Below are 15,856 nucleotides of genomic sequence, written 5' to 3' on the forward strand. Positions count from 1 at the left end.
TAAGACTTAAGGCAATCAAGAGTTGGGAAGCTTCAGCCTGGCATAGTTGTGTTAAGCTCTCCTCCCCTTCTCCCCATTAGTACATTTATTTTAACAAATTAAATTTTATTTTTAGAGGGCTGCTGATAAATTTCTACTATACATATTAATACAATTCAGTGTGAAGTGATTGATCAAGTAACCGTTTAATATCCCCGATTACACTGAGCTGATCCAGTTTAGGCAACCGTTTCTCCACCGGCTAAGTTTTCTGGCATGGATTGCTAAATTGGTATGAGAATAGAGAAAATGTCCAATGTCTACCCTTCTGTGTAACTGTCTTTGACTTGCACCTATTCTTAGCGTATTCTAGAATTTAAGGATTCAAAATAGATTTGACATGAAATAGTATCCAGCTTTACAAAGGACGATTATTTGCAGTAAAAATACTTTACATATAAACATACGCACAGTAGAACAAAGTGAACAGGCGTTTCTTTATGGCTTTTTTCACTGAGGTACTGTTGTAACATACAGCAACAGGATGCAAGTGTTCACACGGTATGAACGCCACATTCATCAGCTGTGCCACCAACTCGTGGCAACAGGCTGCAAATCCAGCTTCGCTGCAGGATTAAGGAAAAAAAGTCTTCCCTTCTGTGTGGAGCGTCTCAGTGCAAGCTACAGAAAGCCTCAAAGGCAACTGGCATACATGGGGAAGTCAGAATGAAAGTCTCACTCTATTAAAAGGAGGAAAAAATACTCACGGCAAATTAGAATCTCGGTCAGGCCATTTCTAGTTGACAGCAAACGTTGGGTACATTCCGGGGCAGCGCGTACAGCACAGCAGCCACACAGTAAGACTTGAAACGTGTAGTTACGGTCCCGCATCTAGCCAAGCGCATGCACAAGCTCAGGGCAGCCAAGCTGCTACTACGTCGCAGGCGGTGAAGTGCTTCACGCCAAAAGGCAAACGGCGTCAGAAAGGATGAGGTCGACAAGCATATGACCTCAACTGATGCCACAATCGACAGAAAATCCCCAATGACCAGTGAGGAAAATCCCCAGTAAGTTTATTCCTCAGCTGTAAAAAGCTTATTTGTGAATGCACATTTTCTTGTGCCTTCCCCTGTTTATTTCACAGGGGGTAAGATGCAGACGTATTAACAGGTTCTAGTCACACATCATCTCCAACCCTAGCACTGTTAGCGTAAGGGGAAGAGGTTTTGTGTTAAAATAGTAATTGTATGTATTTTTCTGGTGTAAAAGGTGGCATACTGATGTTTTTTGTTGTTTTTCTTTTCTTAAACGAAGTGGCCACATGGCTACTCTAGCCCAGACTTCTGTTTTTATCACACCTATGCTGAAAATGTGCGCAATAAAATACTGTTAGAGTGAAACAGAAGTTCAAAATAAGCTCGTTAATCATGGCAGCAAGATGGTTTCAACCAAGTTTTTTAAACCCCACAAACCCACTAAACAGGCTGCAGCTGTGAGTTCCTTACATAAGGATACAGCACAACACTTAAAACTCGGCCACATACGATTCATACTTCGATTTATACACACTTTATGACATATCACTACTTAAATCAACAAATTCGTCATCCCTCTTGACCAAGTCATCTTCATCTTCCAAGTCTTTCCAGGTGCTAGTGGGTAAAACTGGTTTGACAGACTGCCTCTGAAGCAGAGCAAATGGAAACAAGGATGACAACCGGGCAGAATTTCTCATCATGGGAACAGAATGCACACCTCCAGAAACAGCTTGGCTATGTTCTTCATCCATTTTCACCTGCAAGCTTTGCACTTCCTCCATCAAGTCCAAAATCTTGGCAGCTGTAGCTATGGTACCACCTCCTTGAAGCTGAGCCTCAGGAATCCATCGTAAATACCGCTGTGCCCAGACTTTCACTTCAGGGCCATCGATGCGAGGTAACAGAAGACCGTGATAGTCAACAGGTTTACTATGCCAGCTATCGTAAAATTCCCTGAAGCTATTAGGAGGTTCATCTGAAGAATTTATGAACTTGCCAATTCTTTTACCCAGAATGTTTTTAATTAAATGATCCGTTTCCTCCCTGAAAAATCCCCTCTTTGTGGAAGATTTCGTTGGCGTCAATGGCAAAGACAGTTGCCGTTGATGCTTTAAGAGGAAAGAAAAGAAAAATATATTGAGATGAATATTGATGGGACTTCAGAAACCATCTGAAGAGGAACAAGATATCTTGTACTCACAACACACTTACAAGCAACGAAGTCACTTAAACATTGCTTCGCCATATAGTCTATAAAACAGTTACTCTTCAACGTCTAATACACCAAATACTTCACACAGCACACTTAGCATTCCCAGATACCTCCCCTGCGCTGTAACTATAGTGGTGAAGTTACACTAATAAAGCATTTTGCTTTGGAAAAGGAGCATTCAGTGCATACCTTTGAGCAGTACACACCTCCACGTTTAGTTTAAGCTAGCCACACAAACCACCGAGCATTTGGTTTAGAAGTCTCCATCCAGCAGTCCCTCATCGCGTCCCACAGTGCAAGAATTCTCTGATTACTGCTGTAGAACCTATTGTCTCACTCCACAAGGCTTTGTGCAGAACAGTTTACCCAACAAGGATCTTACAATTGAAGAGGCTGCTCCAAACAAAACTTTTCTTACTGAATTTGTGCTTCTTTCCAGTAATGAGGTGGTGCACCCATAATCCTCCACACCCTAGACCATTTTTGTTGTTGCTGGTGCCCCTCTCCCCAAGTGCACGCACACACTCTAAGTACACTCAGACAAAACTAGGGAGGCAATTATAAACCTGCTATGTATTTCAGTTAGGTACTCTGTGGAACAACAAAAACTCACTTCAAACACGTCGGTGCAACTCACCTCGATGTTAAGTTCCATGAGTTGTGGAACTACACTTGCACAAAAGTATGAGGAAAAAACCCCAAGTTTGCAGCTATGCACAGTAACTGCATCCGGGTTCCCAAGATGCGCACGTTTTCTGTTACTTTAGCTTTGCACCAACACTTCCGCTGTGAGTACATCTGAAGTATGAGTTGAGCAGGACACGCTTATTTAAAAAAAATTAGTTAAGCAGCACATATCTTACTTTGAATCGCGCAGTTTTCCGTTGACTTTTATCTGGTTTTGGCTTCTCTGCATAAAGAGGGTTATTCAGGAAAGCCTGGGCCTTGGGGTCAAACTGCACAGACCAGTCCCACACGGTAAGAAATCTGAAAGGACCACTTTGTGTCTTAAGGCTTTCACCACTCTGCCAAAACAAACAGGTCACAATTAATACTGCTAGGAAGGAATTCTAACCAAGTCAAGGTGAAATTAAGAACCTGGCTTTTCACAGTAATGGCCACAGAGCTGCAACACCAGCCAGGATTTTGATTTATTCACTAGCAGAACACAATTGTTAGATGTGAGACAAAGGCTACCTATATATTATTCTCTGTAACATCAAATGGTATTTCATTTCAACAGTGCAGTTAGCACCAAGAGTGTCTTTCACAGTTGTAAGAAAGATTATTTAATCTGAGGTAAAACTACAATTTTCAAAATTGGGCAGGAGATAAGACGCTTGATTTCTTCAGATGCAGAAGGCATGTTAGGATTGTGGAATAAACCTCTTCAAAAGTTAACTGCAGTTATGCAGTGCTACCAGTTTAAATTTTATGACCAACACTTCATTTATATGCAACACCGATATTCACTTTTTTTTGTCTCTGTACAGTCTTGCAGGGGATACTCCCATTGCTTCCAGCTTCTTAGGCTAGAGAAAAACATGAACCCAATGTAAATGAACATTCAGGAAATGCTGATTTTGGAATAGAATGGAATATACTACACAATTTTATAGATAACTTATTCTGCAGGGCAGCAGGATATTCCTCTTAGGTTAAGTAGCTCCATTTTCACTGGAAAGCAATAAACATGAACCCAGAGCCACACATCAGAAGTAATATATTCCTGTGTTATTATATAGTTCCTTTGTCATCATGAACCACCGAGTCCTGACCTTGACTCCTTACATCCCAACCTGCACTCATTCCCACTCCAAGGCACCAGCCTTCAAGTAAGTGTGGAAAAACATGTTGTTAGGGAACAATATTTGAGTATTCCTTGCTTGTTGGTTAAACCTGTTCTCCAAAACATTGCATCCACAAAGTAACAAACCCTTACCGTATGAGTGTCTTTCTGATGTTGTGAGTTGAAGAAGAAAGTGCTAAAAATAGGCACATAGAGGCTGTCTGACAAGACAGTTAAGTAAGTTTCTGTGAACTCAAACGCTGGAGGATACTGTTGAACCAGCTGCCAAACACAATTTAGTAGGAGCAGAAAAACAGGAGCCTAAGTAAAGAAAATATTGCATCTGTTTCAGAAAAAAAAAATACATTCCACCATGCAGACTAATTATTTTATAATATTTAGTCTCTCCAAATAAAATCTTAAGGAAAGCAATCTTGTTAACTATAGAACTGCTGCATATAACTTTGGCTGAACCCTGAGGAAGTATTGTCTGAGCTACCCTTGGCCAACTGTTGACAGAAGAGATGAACACTCTCTGACCTGAATTTGCGTATATTAACTTGCTATGAATGTTGCTGCTATGCAGCCTGTTAAAACTGGCAAAGCAAAACTATTTTACAGCAATTCCAGATCAGAATGAGTCAGTCTACACTTGTGATTTCTATTCTGCATAGCCATCTGATCTATTCCCAAAATGCAAAACAAAAACGGAGACGCGAGGCTGCAACATTTAGCAAGACAGTACATAAGTTAAACTCCAGATGTGACAAGAACATGCAATTCACTTCAGTTATTTCTATGGAGACTACTACCATTTAACACTGTTTTAAAGGACATGAGATAGAGTCGTTCAAAACAGACATGAAAGACTGAATGGGAAATTTCAAGTTTACTCTTTTTAGTTATAAGACCACTGCTGAACTCAAACAGCAAACAGTGACACTGTACAAAACATCAGTCCATAACACAAAACAAAGTTAAAGATGGTCAGAGTAATTAGAACTTCTGGACTGACATCTAAATCTCTCCTTATGCTGAGTAAACATTTAAATAGCAAGTAAGGAAAGTAGTAAAAAAAAATCGTACCTCCTCTTTCTCACTTTTATGTAGGTGGTTACAACGATCCAAAAAGCTATGCCCTCCAATTACCCACTCTTTCTGAATAAGGCTCTGAAACCCCGACTTTGTCCTGCTGTAGGAATCCATCATCACTTGGACCAGACTAGAGATGACACAGCACAGATCAGTCGCACTCTCTTCTACAGAAGAGAACAGAAACCAAGTTGTCAGTACTAAGCCATTCCTAAAACTCTGGGTAAGACAGCAAAGCACTGCTAGCTTCACCTAAGCAAAACTGCATTTCAAGATCACAAGCACACAGTTTCTTACAAGTGTTACGCCAGAGAGAAGTTAGTCCATGTTTCCAGTACTTCTCTGTGTAAAAAGGTAGTTTCTTGTACATTTATATGAGGGTAACACTTGATCGTAAAACCTAGAAAAAACCCAAGCTTTTACTACTACAGCTTTGATGCCTACGCCCTTCAGTCTCCCACAATGCACACACTGTCCCTCCTCTCCCATGCTACCAGGCCAGCTATCTTCCCACCCTGCACGTAACTTTTCACAGGGTGTGAAACTGCCTCCTCATGCAATGTGCAACCTTCACCCTTCGGGTACCTTCTAAAATCATCACTTCCCCACACTAGGTTCCTCAAATGGCAGTGTGTGGAAAAAAAACCCCACTGAATTACTAATCCAGAAATAGCTCAATGGTTAACACTGAGTTTGGTTTTCATGGGATAACTTTACTCAACCTAGGAAGGCAAAATGCTCAAGATGTGTAAAACAAGCATATTCTTTAATGTATTTTTAAGAAAGACTCCATAGTATTCAGTGTGTATCTAGAACACAAAAATGTCCTTTTAGAAAGTTTTCATGTTCCATGTTCTTTGTGTAAGTCCCACACCACCCTTCCCCCACTAAAAGTACACCAAAAGTTCTAGGAGATATTGAATAAAATAAGTTAGGGGCCAGGAATGCATAAACAAGAAGCAGCATGACTCTCATGCCAATTTATCAGCAGCTTTCTCACAACATTTACCTCTTGGCCTGGAACTATATTTACCGTGTTTTTTTAACTACAGGAAGCATTTGCAGGAGTGAGAGATTTAGGTGTCTGGTACACTGAGTACTCTGAATTTTAACAGACTCTACTACAAGTATAAACTTACAGCTTAAGCTACATCTAAGGAAATTCAGAATTGAGGGGGAAAAAAAAAAAAGGATAATCTCATTAAATTCTTACCTATAAGGAGAACATTCGTATGCTGTCTTTCCAGGCACTCAGCAACTTCTGTTGCTTTCTTCAAGACTCTCCTGTTGTGGTACAGGAAAAGGGAAGTGAACATTTTCATAGCATTTTTACAATTAAGCTTTTCATTAGTTTCCCCTAAAAGGAATTAGAATGTCATACTACCGAAACTTGACCAGTTCTTTAAAACAACAAAACCCATGCTCAACTTGTGTAAGTGAAGAACTGTTCAGCCTCAAGAGTAAGCTTTCAAGAAGTACTTTATTTGGCCGTTGGTCATGCATTTTCAGTTGCTCTCTTTGTACATTTGTAATACAGTACTTTGCTCTGGACGAGAAGCAGCCATCACGCACACACCCCCCGCCCCAGGTTATTACAATTGCCAAGGGCCAGACCGCTATGCTGGAAAGAGTCAACATCACCACACTTATGTTCTGGTCTACTACATTTCTCCCATAATATGGTTTTAAGAGGCAGAGGGAAAGATCCGCAATCAGATCTTGTAAACATGCAGACAAATTTTATTCCGAGATTATCATTGCACAAGGAAGACTGAGCAGAATTAAAGATCGCAGAATCAGACGTAACGCTGTTGGCTTCTAGACTTAATTCTTCATGAAACTGGTTATTTTCAACAAATCTTTGCGCGCAAATTAGGATTCTTGCAACTGCTTAGGTCACTAATAGAAGCTGAGAGTTTATTTCGTAAGTGTGGAGTTGTCAGATTCTTTGTTCTAGCATCTAGAATAGCCGAGAAGGCATTCCTACTAACTGCAAGAGCCAACAACAGGCTGATCCAGGAAGCGACTGGATCCAAGTATGGAAAGGACCAGTCTCAAAACAACACAAGGATAGGAACTTGGGCTGGCATTTGCTTTAAGCTACTTCTAATCTTGGTTACGTCAATGCTTTTCTCAACATACGATCTTCCGTAGAACCTCTCATTCAACATACATTTAAATTCAGGATTAAGGCATGAATAAATAACAATATTTGTTGATTGTTACTACGACTAGAAAGAACTGAAGCTGACTGCAGAAGACTGCAGAAGCACTTCATGGCAACAAGCTGACCACAGAATAAACTGACAGACAATAGAGCCAGCACAAAGTAACACCAAAAACAAATACAAACCCTCAACATTCCACTATAACAAGCCTTAAGTTAGCCAACACCGTTCCAACACTTACTCACTGTGGACTGCTGAGAGAAGAAAAAAGAACTTGAGGAACAATCAGGAGAGGAAGGGGACAAAACTGAGAACAACTGTCATTTTATAAATCTTTGGTGGGCTAACATCTTGAATACTGCAGTTCATCCCGTCCTAAAGGATATTACAGAAGTAGAGAGTACAGAGAAGAACGGCAAGGCTAGTCAGAGACACGGAATAGGTTTCATGCAAGAAACAAATAGGATTCTTCAAGTTTGGACAGAAAGTGGCTATGTGCAGGAGGGAAATTACGGGATCTATAGTTTTAATAGGTTTGCCGAAGAGTTGTAATTGGAATGATCTGCTGCTTCTCACATCCCTTAAAAGTCTGAGGCTTAACACAAGCCTGCATTGTAAAAATACTGTCACAAGTTGTAGAAATAAGATATATAAATGGAACCATAAGCCTGTCTTAATTTTCTTTCCTAGTGGAGATGAAAAATGTCATCATAGTTCAAGAAACTAGATAGAAAACCCACTAACAAATGCATTTAACAACTTAAACCCCAGAAAATTACAGGTTTAGCAAACCTGATTATCTCTAGCCAGTTTGTGCTCTCCAGTAATGAAAACCATTTCACATCAGTTGACCAGAAATCTGTACTATTATCTGGAAAAAAACCCAAAACAAAACCAAAAGTTAGTTTGTTCACATATGTAGTGCTAATTTACAGCCATTCATTGCGTTACTCTTCAGTTCCTAACTAGGGAGTCAGTAAAACCTAATCATTGTTAAAGCCAACACCCTATAACTAAATGAGGAAATGAAGTAGTCCCACAAACACCAGTAAAGTTTTATAGCATCATAGGCTTTTTACAAAAAGTATGCTGTTGGTTCATAGCAGCCAAAGCAAGTAAATAAAGCTGTTGACAGAATGGCAAAGGGAAAGAAAGTAAGTTTAATCAGAGGAGATGGTTCTTCCAAGTTCCAGTTGCCTTGACTCTACAGGATGGTCAATGTAAAGCTTAACATACGGAGGCTGGATTGTGAAAGTCATTACCATCAGACCCAGAAACATGAATGAGTTTTAGAAGGGGGTTACACAAATTCATGTGATCCAAGACTATCAGGAAAAAGTTTTACACCGTTTTCACTGCAACTGAAGAGACATTAAAATACATCAAAAAGAAATAGCTAAGATAAATTAGAAGGCCAAGTGCATATCACAAAGTCATTAAACTCTTACAAGTTTCACTAGGATTTTGGTAGCTGGTTATATGCAATGTAAATCTCATTGCTTTTATTGCTATCAAAGACAGTATTCAGAAACTCGAAAGCTCTTGCTGGCTGATACAGTAAACTAAAAGCAGAATAGATTACACTTCCTGTATAAGACACAAACCTTGAAGCCCAAGGCCTAGGACAGTTCTAGTACCGAGAAACAACTGAGATACACCACACTTCTCTCCTTCCCTACTATCCTCCGATGGCTTCAGTTCTGCATGTTTCGGTCAAACTTCTTTTCACCTCCCAAAGTCTCCCCATATGCTTCTAATGTTTACTTCCAACACATTCACTTGTCTCTTTTTTTGCAGCTTGCATCTATGATCCTCAACTACCCAGGCACTTGTTCCTGTAGCTGTTCTGCCTCCATGCTCGTGTCCCTCATTCTATTCATTACACATTAAAAAAAGAATCTATCTTTCCCTGATTCATCTCACCCTGGCCACAGAAACTAGTTCTCCACCAAGTCAGCATTAGAATGCATCTTCAAAGCTCCCTAGTCAGTTCTGTTCACATTAGATGCAGTTTTCTCCAATGTTTTCTGATTAACATCTTCAAATGCACTTCCAACCTTTAAGTTGGATAAGTACCTTTAAGTACATACATTACAGTACTTCAAGGTACCCTTTACTCCCCAGCTCACCCTCTTTCCATCTGAGTTTTAGAATAGGCCCTTGCACCCAAATCTCATGTTGCATTTAGCCTGCCATCGCTATTTGAAAAAACATCCATCCATTCTGAATCAAGGCAAAGTTATAGTTCCCATTTCTAGTCCTTCAAAACCTCTCAAAAACCATGATATCAAGGAAAAGATATTTCTGTAGAAATAACAGGCTTTCATCTATTGTGATAACATTTATATCCCATACTGAAGTTTTCTTTTGCATTATAGAAGAGTTTTACCCCAAGAAGCTGAGTAGCCACATCAGAAGTAGCTGGCTGTTGTTTTTGTTCCACCGTGCTCAACCACAGTTAGACTCAGCCACTTGTATGCAGGCTTCTACAAGGCAGCGCCTGGGCCTGGCAGTTCTTCCCCAGCCAAAGTCTTCTCCAAGTCAAAACAGGAACTTCTTTTTAAAGGCACAACAAGACACTTGCAGCTTGTTTTACCTCTTAATCAAGGTATTTTGCTTAGAAACATCTCAATAGAGCGCCAGCTTTCCCCTCCTCCCTATCTAGAATCATTCTGTGATTCTACGATCTTCTAGGGCAATGAAGAAGTACTCCACTAGGGCTCGAGAACAGAAAAGTTCAAAGTCTCATTGGAAGAATGTGGGGAGATGGCATAGAATGAGACTTGTGAGCAGTCCAGCAAAACCAGCACCTGCTTTTGCAACATTTCAAACAAGAGGAACAATTTAAGAGGATCCAAGCTTTCTCCACCAAATTCCTCTTTCAAGCAGCTACCTACTACTGTGGTTTCTGCTTTGCTTAATGAAGATTTTTATAAGTGCAACTTCAGTTTGGGCATGTCTTCAGGAAACTTAACTTACACTGCAAGTTACTTAAATGTAGTTGGGCATGTACAGAACAAAAATACAGTTAATGTGTTCAGACTTTGAAAAACAGTAGTAAGGCAGTCAATCCCTGCAACATCTTAACACTTCTGTGAGAAGTTAAGTGAATGGCTTTGTCAGACTGCTAGTGCATAGCGCTATGTAGTCTACTGACAAAGCTTATTTTAAAAGCTTTAAGACAAACAACATAGACCTGAACACAGTTTTAACATATTCCCTTTTGCTTTAAGTAAAGGAAGACAATGATACAATTACACCATTGAAAAATGCAGTATTTCCTGAGATATGTTAAATGACTTAAATGCAAGCTTTAGCCTTTTGTCTATAGGAAAGTAAGTTACCAGAAACTACATGAAAATATAGGTAGTTACTTTTAGCTCCTAAGTAGTAGGCAAGATTCACTGTGGGTTTGAGAGTGTATTCTAGACCAAATCCTAAATGTGAAATGCTGCCAAATACCTACCTTAAACTTCTCTTCAGAGCATCACTTAAGTCCTTCCTGCATATTTACCAGAAACCATTCATACTAATTTGCAATTACTCTCAACTCATCAGCTAAATTCCATGTGCAACGCCAGTAGGACTTAGGTAGGCTGTCTGCAGGCTACACTGCAAATACACAGCTCCTCAGCAATGATCAGTTTGGTTACATCCAACGTCAACAGCCATACGTGAACTGCCCCAGCGTTCAGCATGCCACCAGAGAGGTTATCGCAACATTTACCCTCATTATCTTGTAGAAAACCCACTGTTCGAAATGTCCCAAAGGCACATTGCATAGTTGCAAGGTTGTGTGGAGCTTTTTTAATGCCAAGAGGTGAGGTCAAAGTACTGTTTCTTGACAGCAAAATAGTTAAGGAGTCTCTGAAAAGAGCCTGGAAGCATAGATTATACTTTCACTTGGCTCCCATTTTTGCTCCTTTCAAGTGGACTTGCCATTACAATAGTTACATTTAGCCATACAGCCAGAGTGACAGAATTTTAAGCAGGCTCTCGCTTCTTACGTTTTGAGATGTGAATAATTTGTAACAAAAGCTAAGGAAAAAAATTAATTAGCATTTAGTCTCAACTCTTGGCAAAGCACAGAGGCTTAAAAGGTTAACAGGTAACATTCACTTTCAATGGACCACAGAAGATTGACATGTATGGGAAAGGTTTTTCAATCCAACTAACATTTAAACTCCACAGTCACTCTCTTAAACTGTCTATTTCAGATGCCAGCTCTTGCTAAGCAGTCACAGTAAGTCAAAGAAGCACAAATCTCCATTCACACACCAGTCATAAGCAGTCTTCAGTTACATATTTATAAGTCTGCTTCTAAACACTGTCAAAAGCAAGACACCAATCAAGACAAGGACTGCATTCACGAGACATAAACCAGCATGGTTACACTTTGCATCTCAGTCGCTTTAGAGACAAAAGACTGAAGTTTGACTTACCTATCAAAAACAGCTGTTTAAATCTTGTGTACGCAGTCTGGATATCTTGCAGAGACGGAAGGCTGCTTGACAAGTCATCCATCTTCAGGAGTTCATAGGGAGGTTTGCTAATTGTCTTATAGATTCTAAATCAAATCAAGAGATTAAAACCTTCTGTTTCACAAGTCAAATAATGCACCGGCTATTATCACTGAAAACAAAGTTAATAGTCATGGTTTGGGAAACAGCTGTAAGACAAGAAGATATACACCCTGGAAAGCTAGTGGTCTCCATGCAAATTTAAATACTGGCTGGAAGCTTGCCTACAAGTTGTGCTGCTCTTAACTGTTACACCCGTAAAATTTTGTTCATGCATATCTGTGCAATTATGAGTATTATGAGCATTACTTGACTTCTACGACTGCTTCTTCAGCACTGACTTGACCAGACACACCAGAATTACTTTACTAGGAGGATAGAGATGACTCCAGAAAGAGGAAATGGACAGAAAAACCCAAACCTCCCAGCAGACACAATTTTTCTTGACTTTTACCAACCAAATTACATTCTCATAACCTTGGTTCTATGTCTGCTAAAGAAACACATGAGTAGAAGAAGAAACAATTTGGACTCAAACCAGACAGTGTGACTGCTTTGTACTGCCCTACATATCTCATTTTTTTCCTTAGGAGGAGAGGAAAAAAATATCAGGCCAGAGGAAGCTTGGGTTTGGACCCAGAACATCCCCTCTCATTCAAGCTCCAGAGCTCAGGTGAAAGTCAGCTTAGTAAATACCTCTGTTGTAATGCTGGCCTTTTATTGTCAGTATTTGGGGAAAGCTGCTCTAGGTCATACTTCAGAGGTGAAGCCTTGAGGGCACTCGCCCAGACAGGACAGAGTACTGTGTTTCCTGCACGCTGTAGCACAGAAACCTGCTTTAAGTGAGAACTACAGCAGTCCACGTCAGAAACACAGGCTACCAGACCTACTAGAAGATGCACCAGATAACAGAATTGAGGAAAGCAGTCATTTGTCAATTACAATAATTCTTCCAATTGAAACAAACAATTTGTGCTAGAAGATCTGGCTCCAAACAACTTTTTCAATAAAAGCAGCCGTTAATTGTAAACATCTGCTGTGTGCTTATGTTCAGACTACTATTACAATGGCAAGTTAACACAACTGTAGCTCTATTTTTAAATATTAGTGGTTAACCACTGGTACTCCATAGCCAAGAAAACCAACTGCCCCAAGGTCAGATGGCCACAGACAAGCGATCACAGTACCAGCTGATACCTCGTTACAGCTTAGTGCTAGTTCTACTTACTGTCACACCATGAAACAGCATTACAGAGAGCTGTCTGTCATGTAAACTTCCCCTTTCACGGCAGAAACATTAGGCTTTTGACCCTTCCCACAGTCTGTCTTTCTCACAGAAGTATAATTTTAAAAACAAAAGAGGTTTTAGGAGCCTTATCAAGCTATTCTCTGTTGGTTTTGTGCTATCCACAGGTTCTCCATCCACAAGGAGAAAAGAGCTAGCAGTGAAGCCATACAAATGGTACATACTGGCCTAATCTAATAGTTTGCTGCTAAGAGAGAAGTTCTCTGCAGGACACTCAACAGCTTAAAAAAAGGTAGAAAGAACAAGCAACAAGTCATTGCCGTAACCCTCAGCCAGGCAGCTGTGCTCTTCCCCTTATGTCAACTCTGGCATTTTTCAGACTGCTAAGTTAATTCAGCTCCCTAACTCAGCTGAAGCAAAGTGCTGTCGCCATCACATCTCAAAGCAAGTAGCAAACTGCTAGATTGTCCCAGTCATTTTAGGTCACTTCAGATGAAGTCATTTCAGAACACAAAGCCAGTTCTGAGAAGACAACAGTTTTCAGAGACTTAAACCCCTGCCTGCAAATTCATGATCAGAGATTGAGTCTAGACTTCACTTACTTGCAAACACAACTGAGCCCGTCAGCTAATGATACTTTAACTGTACTGAAGACCTACAGGCTTTAGTGCTGCTTTACTTAATAACCAGTCACAGTTTGTACATAGATTCATCTGATCTATATATATACCTATGTACTTCCGCAAAGAAGCCTTCAGTGATGTTACAGTCCTGCACAATTGACCGATGCTGTTAGGCCACAGGATTAACTCATTCCACTACAGAAAACCACTTCTAGATTTAGAACTTGTCCTGATGCGTGCAAGCTTAAAAGATACAGCATATACAGAAAAAGAGAAGCAAGGTTCATACCAAGCAAAGTGTTGTGGACAGAATAGCTATTACTGACCCATCCAAGAAGGCTTTTTGCGTTTGTGAAGTGCTGTCATCCTGTTCTTTGGGAAATGCAGACATTTTGAGAAGAGCAGCACCATTATGGCAAGACCAACACCAGATCTGCAGAAAGACATTTTCTAGGTGATAAAAATTGGTAAACTGTCCCACACAAAGTATTTGCTTAAATGACTGAGTGATTACAAGAAATTTCTCTATGCTGTGCTTTATGGAATTTTTGGCATATTTGACAAACCCACCATTAGAAGCAAACTTCTACATCTGCACCAAAATTACACGGCTCAGTACAGTGTGTTATCACTTGCAAGCTTTAAGTTAAGCCTTACACAGGGAAATATAAAATATCAGATTATATCAGAACGTTGCTTTCTCAACTGTACTCACAGGTGAAATACTGATCAAAATGCCTATGGCCAAATCACGTTGGAAGAGAAGAGCCATCTTGCTGTGGCATGTACCTAACTCACATATATTAGCCACCAGTTTCTCCACAGAGATACAGTAGTGTTTTTCTTATAGTAAAACCTTGAGATAATGCACAATAGATATACACTGTCATGCCTTTCCATGGGAGCTACACATAGAATGTCATCTGGGTATAAGAAATAAGATATTAAACAAGAATTCCACAACTAAAATCAGACTGCACAGTTACAGGTATTCCTTTTAGCAAGTCAGTCCTCAAAGCTCCTTATTTGTCTTCACATATAATCTTTTGATTCACACCTACTGCCTGAAGCTCTTAAGTTGATCTTTAAACTCACTTTGAAACTGGGATTCAGAATCATTTTAATCAGGAATACTACACAAGTCAAACCCTAAAGTTAGAGTTCTGCTACCAACTTACGGCAGCCAGGAGGTGCATCTCAGAAGGAAGCAGAAACCTCACAGTCGAGAGTGGAGAAAGTGACTGTATTGTCCTTTCACTGCCACCTCAAACTGATTTAATATGGTCAGGCTATTTTGACAGTAGCTCCCCAGAGAGGATTTGGAAATACTTAGAAGAGTTCCACAAGGCCTTTGAACAATTCAAGATGCAATTAAAATAAAAACTCATTTCTGTGTAACGACCACTGTGATTTGTCTGGCTGACCATCTGAAAAAGTGAACCAAACTATTTTGAACTTCACTATCTGAACCAATTGGGCTGGGCAGTACAGCACTGTCTTCTCCACGGACTGCTTAATTTAATAGCATGAAGTGAATATGGTTTCCCTTGGCAAATTTGATGGACATGCAGCAACTAAGGTAAGACCTCCTAAGTCAGGTTATTTTGCTCCTTGTTTCTATCTACTCTGTCTTACTGGCTGTTAAACTCTGGTACGAAGTAGGAAGCCAGAGTCACCTTGCTACAGGGTGCAAAACAGTATATTTGACTTCATCTTCTGTTGTGACTGGCAGAACTAGTTTTTCAGCTAGGCTATTTGGCTTTGTAAGAATGCTGCGTCATCACAGCCACACTACTTACCCAGGCCCAAGCTAGGCAACCAAAGGTATTCCACTACATCTGCACATTCACGGTCTTCACTTCGATATCTAAATAGCACCCTACATCCTACCCTAGCTAGATGCAGCCAGTACTTCGCCTTATGAGAAACAGACTGGTGGACAGACAGACCAGTGCTACATGAATACTACAGGATATTAGATATCTGATATAAGTAAATGGGGGCTGTGGACCCCCACCTTGCTTTAAGGGGAATACAGAATACCTTGAGCACCTCTTTCCAGTACCTATTTCCTCTTCTATAGATGACTAGGTGGTGTGTGCACTGTTAAAAACAAGCTCCAAAAATAATATGCAGTAACATCTGAAATCTTTGTTGCCTTCTCAATATGATTTCTTACCCGCAGCCAA

The 15,856-nt window shown here is 40.1% G+C and overlaps 1 protein-coding gene across 1 annotated transcript in view; it reads right to left on the reverse strand.

Moving 5' to 3' along the window:
• Positions 1-1,440: 1,440 nt before the first annotated feature.
• Positions 1,441-15,856, reverse strand: part of MTMR12 (myotubularin related protein 12) — a gene marked incomplete at its 5' end in the record, with an annotated part of 24,710 nt that continues 10,294 nt past the window's right edge. The window contains 8 exons of the mRNA XM_010152250.1: positions 1,441-2,125; positions 3,093-3,254; positions 4,172-4,339; positions 5,105-5,277; positions 6,324-6,394; positions 8,071-8,149; positions 11,721-11,845; positions 13,994-14,100. Coding sequence (XP_010150552.1) covers positions 1,550-2,125; positions 3,093-3,254; positions 4,172-4,339; positions 5,105-5,277; positions 6,324-6,394; positions 8,071-8,149; positions 11,721-11,845; positions 13,994-14,100 — 1,461 coding nt within the window. The remainder of the gene's footprint in view (positions 2,126-3,092; positions 3,255-4,171; positions 4,340-5,104; positions 5,278-6,323; positions 6,395-8,070; positions 8,150-11,720; positions 11,846-13,993; positions 14,101-15,856) is intronic.

The sequence above is a fragment of the Eurypyga helias genome, unplaced genomic scaffold, assembly GCF_000690775.1.
Source record: "Eurypyga helias isolate BGI_N326 unplaced genomic scaffold, ASM69077v1 scaffold13185, whole genome shotgun sequence".
NCBI lineage: Eukaryota > Metazoa > Chordata > Aves > Eurypygiformes > Eurypygidae > Eurypyga > Eurypyga helias.